Source organism: Globicephala melas, chromosome 1 (assembly GCF_963455315.2).
Source record: "Globicephala melas chromosome 1, mGloMel1.2, whole genome shotgun sequence".
In the NCBI taxonomy this organism is placed as follows: domain Eukaryota; kingdom Metazoa; phylum Chordata; class Mammalia; order Artiodactyla; family Delphinidae; genus Globicephala; species Globicephala melas.
Genome location: NC_083314.1, coordinates 84,673,647 through 84,689,731, shown reverse-complemented (window position 1 = coordinate 84,689,731; position 16,085 = coordinate 84,673,647). Strand labels below are relative to the sequence as shown.

Below are 16,085 nucleotides of genomic sequence, written 5' to 3'. Positions count from 1 at the left end.
AAGACTGTGGTCAGGTCTTGGAGCTGCCAGAATGGCTGAGATACGAGGGACAAGTGTCTCAAGACAGGAAGGAATTGCAGAGGAAAAGCCCCAAAATTTATGTACAAATTTTCCTGAAATTGTTGGCTGATTCTATACCTGCCCATGCAGGGGGACTCAAAAGAACTAGATAACAGCATTTGGAAGCTTATTTATCAGCTACATGGTACTGGCGAGACAGAGGTTAGTGTTTGAGCCTGCCAAGGTGGAGGGCCCTGTGAGGCTGTCTGTAAAATAAAAAGTGAAAAATCTTGTTTAGAATTTAGTATTTTGAGATGTTTAAATGCACTATGAATGAAACTTTCATTTGGGACTTTGGGACAGAAGTTTTTACATGGAAATGGGATTTTGTGTTTATACTTGACTTTGCTATAATCCATTCGCCATGCTGACGCCTAGGTAATCTTTCTAAATGGTATGCTTTATTCTTTAAATATTATGTTACATTCCTTAAAATTCTCCATGATGTTCCATCATACTTAAAATTTAAAAAAACTTTATATTTCACCATAGCATACAGAATTTCTGCACAGTTTGGATTTTACCTAGCTTTCTAACCTCATTCTGTATCATTCACTTCCCCTTCCTGAGCTCCAGCCACACTAGACAACTTTTTCCTCAGGGCCATTGCATTTGCTATTTCCTCTGCTGGGAATTCTCTTCTTCGTATCTGTTCATCGCTAGCTCCTTCTCGTCATTCAGGTCTCAGTTTAAAGTGTGTCATTTTAGAAACTCTTTGAACATTATACATAAAGTCTTCGAACTCATTTTCCATCACTAGTACTCAGTATTCTATCACTGTATTTAATTTTCTTCGTAACAATTATCACTATTAAAATGGTCTTACTTATTATGGAAACAGGAATGTTATATGTCAGGTTCACTACTATATGTCCCAGATAATAGTAGGCACTTAATATTTGTGAAATGAATGACTGTCCTACATAGTTATTGTATCCATATTTCTTCCTTGATTCTCATGTCTGGCTTCAAAAAAATACATTACTGGCATTTGCCTGTCATAATTTCAAAAACAATATAAAAATAGCACCAAAAAATTAACGAACTTTCAGCAAGGTAGTGATATACCCTGATATCTATTTTAATGTTTTCTCAACACATAAATAGAACATATCAAATTGAATTGTCAGTATACAAGTAGATATAAAGGGGAAAGTTTAACAAGTACATGGTACTGGGAAGACAGAGGTTAGTGTTTAAAGCTGCCAAGGTGAAGGGCCCTTGATAAACACCCCAGGCTTTCAGCTGAGATCCCAGAGGGCCACTTCCTAGAGGGAGAGGTAAAACTGAAATAGACTACCCTTAACAAAGCCTAAAACCAAGGTAATCAGCCTATACTCAACCTATGTTTGAGAAGAAACTCAACCTTCTGAGAAAGAAGATAACATCCAAAAAGTCTACAATTTTTCATTTATATAGTTTGGCTTCCAAAAAAATTTATAAGGCAGGCTAAAAAAAAAAGAAAAAAAAGTAAGAAGATGTCCTAGACATATATCTGCACAAATGAGATGTACACAAGATTATTCACTATAAAAGTTTTCATAATAGCAAAATATTAGAAATTTGCCAAAGGACCACTACAGAGGATTGATTAAATAAGTTATGTCTATTTATATAACATAGTAGTTTTCATACAGGCACTATGAGCATTTGAGGCAGGACAGTTCTTTATCAGGATACTGTCATGTTACATCTTTGGCCCCAGCACAATAACTGTAAGTTGCACCTTCAACTCAGAATGCTCTCACACATTTTCATATGCCTCTGGGGTGAGACATTTCAATTGAAAATCATTAATGTCATGGAATTCTGTGCATCTATTAAAAAAATAAAATGAGAAAGTTGTTTATGAACTGATACGGAATGCCTACTGAGGTACATCTTAATAGCAAAATCCGACATACAGAGCAGTAAGTGTACTTTGCTATGTTTTGTTTAAGAAAGGAGGAAAATAAGAATATATATTTGGATTGCTTATATATGCATAGAAATTTCTGTACTTATACATAAGCTAATGAATGATTATATTTGGAGCCTGTAAGGGGAAGAGAGATGAGAATGGGGTGAAATATATTTAATGTATACTTTTCTACATTGTTTTGATTTTTAGAACATGTGGATATTCTATTAATGATAATTTAAAAATAATAAAATTTTAGATATAAGTAATCTATTGTTTGAGATAATTTCTAAGAGATATGTTTAAAATTTATGTATTCATTAAAAAAATGTTTCATTTTTTTCTCAATCCTGTCTCCTTTTACCTTTTCTTTCATTCAGTGGAGTAGGGCGAAACTGGGGCTGGGCATCTGCAGGTAGCAGCATTCTTGCTGAATTTGGTACACTGCATATGGAGTTTGTCCACCTCAGCTACTTGACAGGAAACCCGATTTACTACAAAAAGGTTAGTTTCCTTGCCTTCTTTTCTTTGTTATAAAAGAATCCTTTAGGATTCTACCCCAAAGATTTGATTAAAGCTTAGGAAATGTTTGCCTTTTTAAAAATTATATAAAGAAATGTCCCTTCTATTTAGAACATATTTAAAATATTTACTGTTATTTGAGAAGATATAACCACTAGTAAGTTTTTTTAAAATTCCATTACTATCTCTATTTAGCATTGTGCTGAAGTTCCTAGTCAGCATGGCAAGATGAGACAAACAAAATGAACAAAAAGGTAAAGAATTGAAAAGGAAGAAAGAAAACAGTAACTTTTCACAGATTAGATGATTACCTAAAATATTAAGAATCTACATATAAATTATTAGAAATAAGAGCTTAATTTATATTTTGAATAAAAGGTCAATATAAATATTAAAAATCAGTAGAATTTCTCTGTACCAGGTACAGCAGACAAGAAAGTATCATTTATAAAAACATATCTTATGTGGTAGAATAAAAGTATAAGTTTCCCACAAATAAATCTAACAAAAGACAAACAAAGTTCAAAACTATTAAGTGACATTAAAGATGACCTAAATAAATCGAGAGATGTATTACGTTCATGTATAGGAAAATAACACCATAAAAATTTCAGTCATCTCCAGATTGATCTATAGCATCAGTTCAATGCCAATCAATTCCCCAATACCTTTTTTTTTTTTAATGGAACTTGACTATTCACTTCTAGCATTTAAATAGAAGAGAAAACATTCAAAATATTCCTGAAGAAAAACATGTTGGGTGGGTTTATATTACCCAGTTATCAACACTAACAGTATAGTGTTGGTGCATAGAGACAAGTAAGACTGATGAACAGAATAAATAGCCCTTAAACAGACACACATATTTGTGGAAATGTTGTAACAACGATAGCATTGTAGATTATAACAATTCTAGGAGCATTAAAGGTTTAAATTTAAAAGACAAAATCTAATAAAGTTGAAAATACATATACTCTGTAACCCAGCAATTCCACTCTTTGGTATGTACATTTATATCATATACATAAAAACATTGGTTATATTAGCAATTTATATGATAAGATTTAATACAGCAGTGAAAATAAATTATGGTCACATTCATCAATCAAAAGAGTATAATACAACTTTCATAAAGTTTAAGGAAGCAGAGCTGAACAAAATATCGTTTAGGGATTCAAAAGTGATTTTAATAGAATCAGGATGATGATGAACATAAAATTCAGAGCTGTGATGATATCTAGGACAAGGGCAGTGGTATGTGAATGGGTAGCAGTAAACAGAACAGCAAAGGTTATGTAGTGTTGTATTTCTTAAATTGAGATGTGAGTAGAATCTATATATATTCCTTTCTGTGTATGAAATATTTCATCAATTGAGAAGAATTTTCAGCTAAGATAGCAAAATGGAGCCAGATCACAGAATTTTCCATTTCCTGATTAAATTTAACAATAACAGTGAAAATAATAAAGACCAGCAAAAATTCATCAATTACAATGTAAGAAGGAAAGGCTGTAGCCTCATGTCATGGCAAAAAAAAAAAAAAAGCAAAAGATTTCTGCTATGATACTTAAGTCTGTTTCCCACCCTATCTTGAATCCTTACTGGGCAGAGAAAGAAAGTCAGCAAATTCCTGGTATTCCCTATTAATCTTACAGGGGAGACCAGTGCGTAGGGTGTCCAGTATGTAATTCCCACAGCACAAGAGGGGTTCTCACCTTCCATCCTTCATGAGCACAGAGGCTTCAGGAAATGAGCTAGTACACTAGTACTCCAAATCTCAAAGTGTATCCAGAAGGGGAGAATATCCCCGCACACACACAGTAGGAAGGGATTTGAGGACAATTCAGCTATACTCTATCAAACCAAAGTTCAGGTCAGAGCTGACTCAGTTAAATGTGAGCAAGATGAAAAAGAAAGCATGGCAATTATACAGACATACTGCAGGAAGCAAAATCAGGGCAGTAAATAGCATGTAAAAGACTGATAAAGAACCCAGTTTGAAATTTTAAAGGTCTCTGTGAGTAATTCATACTATAATAGAGATTGAATTCAGTAAAATTAGAACTCAAAACCAAAATAAAACAGTAAAATACAAGAAAATTGTAGAGCTAAAGAAACAAATTGAGACCTTACATAATATATTTCTGTAAAATAAATAAATGAAAAATAACAAGTAACTTGTACATAGTTGAAAACTGAATTACTGACATGGAATAAAAGCAAGAGATAATCATAGTGAAAATAGGGAAAAACATAAAGAGATTAAAAAGATGATAAATTTGTAAAACAGAGATAATCTAACCTATAGTATTTCTTTTTTTTTTTTTTTTAATTTTTGGCTGCGTTGGGTCTTCGTTGCTGTGTGTGGGCTTTCTCTAGTTGTGGCGAGCAGGGGCTACTCTTCGTTGCGGTGCATGGGCTTCTCATTGTGGTGGCATCCCTTGTTGTGGATCATGGGCTCTAGGTGCATGGGCTTCAGTAGTTGTGGTGCGTGGGCTCAGTAGTTGTAGCACACCGGCTCTTGAGTGCTCTAGTAGTTGTGGTGCATGGGCTTAGTTGCTGTGTGGCATGTGGGATCTTCCTGGGCCAGGGCTCGAACCCATGTCCCCTGCATTGGCAGGCGGATTCTTAACCACTGCACCACCAGGGAAGTCCTATATGGTATTTCTTAAGTGGAGGACCTAACCCATAGAACTCACCTAAGAGCAACAAAAAGGAGAAACAGAACTAAGAACTCCATTTTTAACAAAATTAGGAGATACTTGATACTGCATGTAACAAGATAGGAAGAAAGGTTGGCATAAGCAATCAAGGTCACAGAGAGGTTTGGGTAACTGAGGAGAGGATATTGATGGCTACAGATTTCAAAAATGAAAAGCTAATAGAGGGGCTTCCCTGGTGGCGCAGTGGTTGAGAGTCCGCCTGCCGATGCAGGGGACACGGGTTCGTGCCCCAGTCCTGGAAGATCCCACATGCCACGGAGCGGCTGGGCCCGTGAGCCATGGCCGCTGAGCCTGCGTGTCCGGAGCCTGTGCTCCGCAACGGGAGAGGCCACAACAGTGAGAGGCCTGCATACCGCAAAAAAAAAAAAAAAAGCTAATAGAGCAGTTCTCTAGATTAAGTGGTACATCTTGAGGTACAAAACCAAATCCTCATTAGCAGCAATGAGAACAGGATCACAGACAGATGGTGGATGCTTCTTTGGACCCCACTAAATATGATGTGTTGAGAAGCTAGAAAAACAGAATTCAGTTAGGAATCTCACTGACAAGTTGTATTTGTGCCCATACACTTCGGTGAGGGAAGAGAACGAATGACAGATTCTCTATTATGCGTAGTGCTGCATTGCTAGTTTCAGTTGCCTGAGGAGAAGCAAAGGCTTAAAAAAGCACATTCACATTTGGACTCTACTTATCCTTTTATGTCAAAACTCATGTGAATTGCTGGTTCAGGAAAAATAGTAATGAGTAAGTCATCAAAAAAGAACATGTATAGAATTTATACAAAAATATTACCAGAAAAAAAAAGAAGGAAAAAATGTGAAAAATAAATGATGGCCAAAAAATGCTTATCAGAAAATAGCAATTGAAGACCTGGACCAAACATCACCATGAGAGAGAAGATAATGAAGCACTCATCTCTGTGAAACAAGAATATAAGATGTGATATCATTAATAAAGTGTAAGAAAAAATTAAGTTATCGTCAAAATGAAGGGGAAAATGGAAGCAATACAAAGAAAGCATTCAAAATACAGTAAGAGACTTAGAAGACAAAATTGAGACAGGCTAGTAAAAGTATGGAAATGAAAAGATAGATAAAAGGATTTAGAAAGGAAATAATAGATGTAGAAGAGAAGCAGAGAGGATTCAATGTATGCATTATTTTCAGGAGACAAAAGAACGCTAATTTTTTCGTCTTTCATAACAACATCATCCTGAACTGACTAAACCTGGTTCATGGAATTATTCAGATTGAGATTGTTGTACATAGAGTTGGTCTCAAACATGAAAGAACACAGGTAATAAACATCCCTGAGCCCATTCCTAAAACTGCATGATGACAGATTCCAGCTGAGTGAAAGATGATTGGGAACTTTGTGTTAAAAGGATTAATGTTATAATGCTCAAGTCCAAAAAATAGTGAAGTACATATAAGGTCCTGTGAAAAAGAAAATGTTTCCCCAAGTCATTTATGCCAATTAAGTTATCCTTCAGATGAGAAGATAACATTCTCAAATAAGAATATAAGAAATGGTATACCTTCGTGCTTTTTTTTTTTTTTTAAGCACTTAAAAAATCCATCATCCAATCTAGAGATGAATCAAAACAAAGTCCCTGGGGAAGTCTCTAGCGTCTTAATATGTTTCATGATTTTTCCCCCCTTAACTTCAGGATGTCTTTTAGGAATTGGAAGTTTAGGAATTTTAGAAATATAGGGATATCTATTATGGGATCAATATTTAAAGTTCAGCAATTTAGTTTTACTTTATTTACTTTTTCATCTATTAACTTCAGAGTGGTTTCATACTTTTTTATTACAAATGTCCTATTATGATTATATTTCTATGAAATTATTTCTGATTTTATGTTTAGTTATGCATACATTGAATATGTCTGGAATGATGTTTATCACCGATGTTTCTGATGGCTATTTCTGGATAGTACAGTGTTGGAATTTAAATTGGTTTCCGTCTGTGCTCTTTTCTTTGTATTTTTATTTCTTGACTTTTAAATAATGCTCATATTTCATCGTATAAAAATAATGAGTCATTAGAAGCCTTTCCTTACCGTCTCTCTCTCTCTCTCTCTCTCTCTCTTTCTCTTTCTCTCTCTCTCACACACACACACACACACACACACACACACAAGATTGGGGGTGGGATGAGAGTGTAGGCTCTGAGTGAGGAGAAAAACAAAGCCCAGATTAATATAAAACCTTAATGATTTTATTTTCATTAATTGCATTCTTAATTTTATTTTGCTTATTAGGTCATGCACATTCGGAAACTACTTCAGAAAATGGATCGTCCAAATGGTCTTTATCCAAATTATTTGAATCCACGAACAGGTCGCTGGGGTCAGTGTAAGTATTTCTATTACAACTGATGCTTTGTTGAAAGATTGAAACTTGTGCTTGATGTATTGATAAATATACTACATGTAGTGTTAGAAACCTCAGTTAGTATATAACCCTGTGATCTGCTAGTGCTGTTACCTTTGGCAAGTTTCTAATTTCTCGTAGCTTCATGTTTTCTACTTGTAAAATGGAAACATGAATTTCCCCTCTCACAGGAGTATTTTATTTCGTGTATGTGTAAGTACTTTGCTAAAATATAGTGTGGCATTTGCGCAGGGTTGTACTTTTAAGCCCTTATTTGTAAACTATATCTTCATGTAAATAAGAGCATTGCTTGATATAAGTATGTAGTAGCGGAATATGAAGAACAGTTGAGCATGTCAAATGACTAGAAAATGGGGTGATTGCTCTTAGACAGGCCATGTCTGGTCATTCATTTTAAAAGAAGGTATCAGTGTCTGTTATTCACCAGGCTCTTGAATGAGACTGGAGATAGGGAAAGAATATATAGGACTTGGTCTGAATTCAGGCAGCTCTCTGGCTAGCAGGCAGGGTAGGCAGACACACTTAGAAGTAGTTGAAATATAATGTGATAGATGTATTGATAGTAGAGGAATGTACCAATTATTAGGTGAGACTGGTAGAAGTGATTTCCTGTCTCAGGAGACAGTGTTTTGTTTGGGGAGGGGGTGATTTTCTTATTAGAGTTTTAGAATTGATCTTTGAAGGAATTGATTTTTTAAAAACAATAAATAATAAATGTTTTCTGTTAGTTCATGAAAAAAACAAGACACAAATGGACAATATACAGATGTTCATATTTAATCCTAAAAGTGGTGCTAATGAGGATGATACGTGGAGACAACGTAGTGTAACAGTACACTCTTTCTGTACAGACTGGTGCCACTTTACTAGAATGTACAAAAGACTGCCATCTGTAGTACCATATTTGTAGCATCTCCATAGACTGGTCATCAGAGACCTTTGTCCCTCTGTCTTCCCACTTCACCAAGTCCCTAATCAAATCAATGAAGCTTTTAAACAGAAGACACTGTTCTTTATCTATTAAATCTATAAAGGAAGTGGACACATCCCTGTATCCAGTGCTTCAAAAAGTATTAGGGCTTCCCTGGTGGCGCAGTGGTTGAGAATCTGCCTGCTAATGCAGGAGACACGGGTTCGAGCCCTGGTCTGGGAGGATCCCACATGCCGCGGAGCAACTAGGCCCATGAGCCACAACTACCGAGCCTGTGCGTCTGGAGCCTGTGCTCTGCAACAAGAGAGGCCACGATAGTGAGAGGCCCGCGCACGGCGATGAAGAGTGGCCCCCGCTTGCCACAACTAGAGAAAGCCCTCGCACAGAAACAAAGACCCAACACAGCAAAAATAAATTAATAAACTCCTACCCCCAATATCTTCTTAAAAAAAAAAAGTATTAAAATTTGTATGACCTTTGAACTAGTGACTCATTTCTAAGCATTTATTCCAAAGAAATTTTCAGATATATATATGTATATATATATATAGATAGATAGATAGATAGATAGATAGATAGATAGATATACACAAACGCACACACACACACCCAGCACATATATATGTATATATAGAGAGGTAATTTACAATTTTGGAGTTATTTATAATAGGGATAATTTGGAAACATTCTAAAGCACTCCATAGAAAGTCCAATGGAACTTTCTATGATGATGAAAATGTTCTATTTCTGTCCTGTCTAATATAGTAGTGGTTATTAGCATGTGGTTATTGAGCACTGGAAATGTTAGTATGGTTGTGGAACTGCATTTTAAATCTTATTTACTTTAAATTAATTTAAATTTAATTAGATATTTGTGACTACAGCCTACCACATTGGACAGTGCAGTTTTTAAACATCCTATGAAAGAAATTTGGTTAAATTATAATCCCTCCAGATCTGATATACAATATAGTCATTAAAAGTTATGTTATAGAATACTTGACATAGGTAAATATGAAATATCTAGAAAGATATTGAGAAAAAGGGAGAAAACAAATACCACAAGGATAGAAACCAAAGTGTTACCTGTGGTTTTTTACTGAATGTTTGTTTTTGTTTTGTTTACCTCTATTAATCTAAATTTGATAATGGACGTGTATTACTTTTGAAGTAAGATTAAAAACATTTTTAAATAAGAAGATGCTATTTTCCACACCAAAATCTTAGAATACTGGAAAAAATAAATCACTGTTTGAGAATCGCCAGCCTTTGAAATGACCAGCAGTGTCTCACTGATGGCATCTTAATTATTAAAGTTATAACTCTTTCTCTTCATCATATGGTGTTGTGAAAACTAGATAGCCACATGAAAAAGAATGAAGTTGGGCCCTTACCTTTATTAGATACAAAACTTAACTCACAATGCACCCAAGACCCTAAATTTAAGGACCAAAACTATACAACTCTTAGAAGAGGGACAAATCTTCATGACCTTGGATTTGGGAGTGACTTCTTCAAAAGCATAGGCAACAATAGAAAAAATAGATCAATTGGATTTCATTAAAATTAGAAACTTTTGTGCATCAAAGGATATTGTCATGAGATTGAAAGACAACCCACAGAACAAGAGTTTATTTGCAAATAAATGAGAGTTAATATTTGCAAATCATATATCTGATAAGGGCTTAACATCCAGAATATATAAAGACCTTCTAAAACTCAACAGCAAAAAGACAGACACTCAATTAAAAAATGGGTAAAGGACTTGAATAGATATTTCTCCAAAGAAAATATTCAAATGGAAAATAAACACATGAAAAAAATGCTCAGCATCGTTAGTTATTAGGGGAATGCAATTAGAAGCATAATGAGATGTCACTTCACACCTACCAGGATGACTGTAATCAAAAGGACAGATAATGAGTGTTGGTGAGGATGTGTGGATAAATTGGAACCCTCTCACACCGCTAGTGGGAATGTAAAATGGTGTAGCCACTGTGAAAAACAGTTTGGTGGTTTCACAATAAGTTGAACATAGAATTCCATATGATCTAGCAGTTCAACTCCTAGGTATCTACCCAAAAGATTTGAAAGCAAGGACTCCAACAGATACTTGTATGCCAGTGTTCACAACAACATTATTTGCAATACCCAAACGTAGAAGCAACCAAAGTGTCCAAGAGATGGATAAACAAAATGTGGTATATACATTCAGTGGAATATTATTTGGCTATAAAAAGGAATAAAGTTCTGATACATGCTACAACATCGATGAACCTTGAAAATATTATGCTGAAATGAAAAACACCAGTTGCAAAAGGACAAATACTGTATAATTCCAGTTACATCAGATATCTAGAGTAGTCAAATTTACAGAGGCAGAAAGTGGATTGGAGGTTACCAGGGGCTTGGGTGGGAGGAGAATGGAGAGTTATTGCTTAATAGGTACAGAGTTTCTATTTGGGGTGAAGAAAAAGTTTTGGAAATAATGACAATGTTTGTACCACATTATGAATGTAATTAATGCCACTGAATAGTACACTTAAAAAATGGTAAAAATAGTAATGTTCATGTTATATGTATTTTACCACAATAAAAAATTGCAGTAAAAAACAATTCTTTCATTCATACTTGTTTTTTCCCACAAAACAAATCCAGATGACTTCTTTAGAGTATGTTCACTCTCAGCATTTATTAATTTTGAGACTGTTATAAAAAGAGCTATTCACTGGTTGTTTTGACAAGAGGTCTTTAAACTTCTAGGGGAGCTATCCTGATATCCCTTTAGCAGCTGCAGTCCTTTTAAATTGTCCAATTTATTCCTTTTAGTATTTTTGTATATTTCGTATCAGTTTCTGAAGAGTGTATCAAATTCCATTATTATCTTTGAGCAGTATACATCTGTCATAACTATAAATAGTCTGCAAAACAAACAGTGAATTGAACTGAAATTTAACAATTCAGCTTTGGCTAACTGTATTATAATTAGAGTAATGATAATGTCTGTGACATGCACACAGCAATCACAGAGAATAGTTATGGCAATTACCTTCAGGAAAAGTACTTGGCAACAGATATAAAAGAATATAGTAAGCAACCTAGATTTAAAGGCACATCATTAATATCTTTTTTTTTTACTCTATTTTTTCACTAGTTTTCTAAGTACAACACTTAGCCTATGCCGTTTAATGACTTAAGTGAAGAAAATATAGGAAGTTTATCATTACTGATTAACTAAATTTTATACTACTGATTTAAAAACTGTGAAAGAAAAGCAAGAATGGGTATAATATTTGGAGTTAGAAGACTAATCCAGGCTTTCCTACTTAATAATTTAGATAAGTTATTTAACCTCATGCCTTTGTTTCTTCATCTGTTCTAATTGTACTTATTTTAATAAGACAGTTGTGTGGGTCATATTTATGAGATAATAAATATATTTGAAAATGCTTCATAAACTATAACACATGATACAAATATTTTTATTCTAGAATTTCTTGTAAGAACACTTCAAGAATTAACTTCTTAGAAACCTGCCGTTAACTTCATGACATGCTAAGACAGATAATATGAACCATTGGTATTTAGTAATACTTTATAATGTGTTATCAATTTCTGAATTTCAAAAGGACCTTGGAGTGACATGGTTCATCAGATTTGACATCTAGGCAGGCATGGTTCAGTGGTTCAAATAAGAAAGTCAGACTGCTGGGTGATAAATTCCGTAGTTAACCAAGGATTGCAGGCGTCTGCTGTGTATTCATTTATTAAGCATATAAACTTCCACTGGACCTAGAGTCTAGAAGAGCTGGAGAGAGCCTGTCAGGCAGGACTGAGACTACATCCTGTAACCTAAGTAACCTGTAACTAAATCTCTAATCCCTAGCAATAATTAACATATCTAAAAATCATTTCCCCTAAACCGTGATGCCAAAGACTTTTGCCTTTTCCATCTTTTTCTCGTTATTTCACCTACTTTAATTTTGTTATGTTTTCTTTTCCTGCTCATTTATTAATCCTTAGATCTACGACATATCCAGAAATATATGTTTGAGACCAAAGTTGAGACCAAATATATGTTTGAGACCATGCTCCTAAGTACCATTTGTGTCCTTTGATCATTTCATACATTCTCTCTGAGTAAACTCCATTATGGCTCAAATACACTTTTATAAATCCCAATTTTATAACTCCCAAAGTTATATCCCCAACTTATCTCTCTCTGGATTTCCACATGTTTGTTATATCCATTTAGCTATCCAGCCAGTCCCTCAAATTCAGCATGCCCAAGATTCAGACTCCTTCCACTTTAAGCCATTTCCCCCTCTAGTATTCCCAGTTTCAGTGAAGAGCACCACTGTTCACTCATTTGCCCCAGCAAGAAATCTAGACATCATCCATGATTTCTCTTTCTCCATTCTTTCAGTAAACACCTGATAGATATCAAACCAAAAGAGTGTGGTAGAGTCAAGAAAAATTAGATTATTTTAAGATGTTAATAATAAGAGGTAGTTTCAGTTGAAGGGTAGAAGTTGATAAACCAAGAGGGGGGATTCCTGGAAAGGAAGCAGAAGTGGTTAGTGTCCAGAGCTAGATGGAGTGCATAGAGTAGAGAAGGAACATTTCTTCCTCTTTAACAGGCAAAGGGAATAGATAAATTGATAGATGGGGGTATAGGAAGTTGAAAGATACATTTTTGGGGTGAATGATCTGTATTTTTTATGTGAATTTGAAGGCTTGGTTGTCTGCTGAGAGTAAGGAAGAAGGTAGAGCTGTAGAGGCCTTTTGAAGAAGAGATTTCAAAAATCTGCTTTAGGGAATGGGAAAGAGCACTAATCAAGGGGTCATAGAAAAGTTGACAAGCAATGCTGAGGTTCTCATTGGCGGTGAAAATTGTGAATTTGGGGATAATAGTAGAGTAGACTGACAGGTGGGCCGATGTTTTACTGGTTGCATGCAATAGGTGAACAGTGGCACGAGGATCCTGAATGGTTGGACAAGAGGATCACCTGTTGCTTCCTTTCCTAACCAGCCTAGACTGCATAGGATCCAAAATAGTGTGAGAATACGCGAGCACGTTTAGTCTTCTGTGTTACCTGTCCTACAAATCCCAATACTTGTATCAGTGTAGCCATGTACCTTTTGCATTCATCTACAGAGTCAGCTGAGGATTGCTGATGAAAATCATCAGTAATACAGGGTAAAGTCACTATAAATTTATAATTTCCAATTCTAACTGGATCACCCCTCACAACTCTAACTTTGATCAGTTTACTTTCTTATTCTTTACTCTCCTTAAGTCTTATGTATAAACCTCCTGTCCATCCTCATCTCTCTTTTGACTGTTTCTTTATTTTCAATTTCCTGGGCAGTTTTAGTTTAGGTGTGTCTTTAGTAAAAAGTATTTATATAGATTAATAAAATAAAACTTAAAAAAATTCCTGTGTGAGAGTCTCAGTTTATTTTAAAAGATGAGTTTAATTTGATTTGTTGATGTTACTGATAGGTTTGGGCTGATTCCAAATATCCTTTTTATTTTGTTTACTTGCTTTTGTAAAAACAGTTTTATTAAGGTAAAATTGACATAAACTGTATATAATAAGGTATACAATTTGACAAGCTTTAAAGTAAGTATACACTTATGAAAACCATCACCACAATCAAAATAATTAACATATCACCCCAAAAGATTTCCTCATACCCCTTTATGATATTTTCCTCACTCCCTTTCTCACTCCTTCCTCGAGCAACCACTGATCTGCTTTCTATCATTACAGATAGGTTTGTTGTATTCTCTACAACTTTATATAAATGCAATCCTTTATATGTACTTTTAATTTTTGTCTGGCTTCTTTCACTCAGCAGTATTATTTTGAGATTCATCCATGTTGTGTATATCCGTAGTTCCGAGTACAGTTCCACTTTGTGGAATACCACAATTTGTTTATCCATTCACCTGTTGATGGACATCTGGGTTATTTTCACTTTGGGGCTGTTACAAATAAAGTGCTTTGAACATTCACACACAAGCCTTCGAGTGGACATGTGTTCTTCTTTCTCAGGAGTAAATATCCAAGAACGGGATGTTTGTATCGTATGGTAGGTGTGTATATTTATCTTTTTAAGAAACTGCCAAGTTGTTTTCCAAAGTGGATGTACCATTTTACATTCCCATCAATAGTGTTCTTCCACATAATCACCAATACGTGAAAAAGACTACTAAATATGTGAAATACCACATCCAGGACAAAAAGATATCCTAGAAAATTGGATACATATTTGAGGAGAGTGATTATGGTAAACTCCTACTGGACTAAATTTGAAGTATGTTGGAAATACGGCTGTCACTATTATGTTTAAATTATTGGTCTTAATATAGTCATTGTAATTAAAAAACATTATTTTTTATCCTCTGTCTTCTATTTCTTCCACCTCCATCCTTCTCTTTTCTCTTTTGTTGCAGATCATACATCAGTTGGCGGGCTAGGAGACAGTTTTTATGAGTACTTACTAAAAGCATGGTTGATGTCAGATAAAACAGATCATGAGGCCAGAAAAATGTATGATGATGCTATTGAGGTAATTATTATCAGAACCTTTACCTAATTAACATATCGAATATATGATGTATTTGATAGAAATTGATGAGCATCTGTACATATTATATACATTCCTTAGAGTTTGTTAGTATTTTAATAGTCATATATTAAGTTTTTCTTTATTGTGGCACTTTAAAGAAATTGTTGAGGAATTTAGTGTAACATATTTATGTATGAAAATTTATCTTAATTACTTGTAGCTATTTTCTACAGAGACTGGAAAAGCTAACTTCACATACTTTTCCATAAACATTCCTTTTTTGAAATGACCCATTAAACCTACATGTTGAGAGCCTTATGGGTAAATAATAAGGACAAAACACTTTTATAGTACTTTTTACATGCCAGGAACTGTTCTGACCCCTGTTCTGACCCCTTTTACATATGTGAAATCATTTAATCTTCTCTACCATTTTGTACATGAGGACCTTAAGGTGCAGAGAGGTTAAGTAACTTGCTGAAGGTCGCATAGCTTAGTTAGTGATGGAGCCTGGAACTCGAGTCTAGATCCAAAGCCTATGCTCTTAACCACTATTCTGTATTGTTTTATATTTATGTAACCCCGTATCACAGTGTAAAAGTTTAAAATTGGAACAAGTTTCATTCTTGGAAACACTTATATGTGATACCTCCAAGTGGAAACTATGAAATAGAAAAGTGATTTAATTACTTTGTAAATTATTTGCTTTCTGATCTAGTATAAACCCCTATCCCTGTAATAATTTAATCACTTTTAAAAATTGTGTATTTTGTATGTAACACCATTTCTGACTCTAGTCAATCATCCATACTCAAAGTTACAGTTGTTTTGTATTTAAGTTAAACCAAGGATCTTATTACCCATTTATGTCCTTACTTTTTGAGGAACTAATCTCTATAGTTGTTTATAAAAATGCACAGGAGTTGAACTAATATGTGGCATTATAGTGCTTCACCCATTGTAGGCATTCA

General features: G+C 34.6%; 1 protein-coding gene across 2 annotated transcripts in view; it reads left to right on the top strand.

Annotated features, from left to right (window-relative positions):
• The window catches only part of MAN1A2 (mannosidase alpha class 1A member 2), a 171,240-nt gene that overhangs the window by 102,503 nt on the left and 52,652 nt on the right, over window positions 1-16,085 (top strand). For both annotated transcript variants that reach the window (XM_030869200.3, XM_030869199.2), the window contains exons 7-9: window positions 2,341-2,464; window positions 7,472-7,565; window positions 14,999-15,114. In XM_030869200.3, coding sequence (XP_030725060.1) covers window positions 2,341-2,464; window positions 7,472-7,565; window positions 14,999-15,114 — 334 coding nt within the window. The remainder of the gene's footprint in view (window positions 1-2,340; window positions 2,465-7,471; window positions 7,566-14,998; window positions 15,115-16,085) is intronic.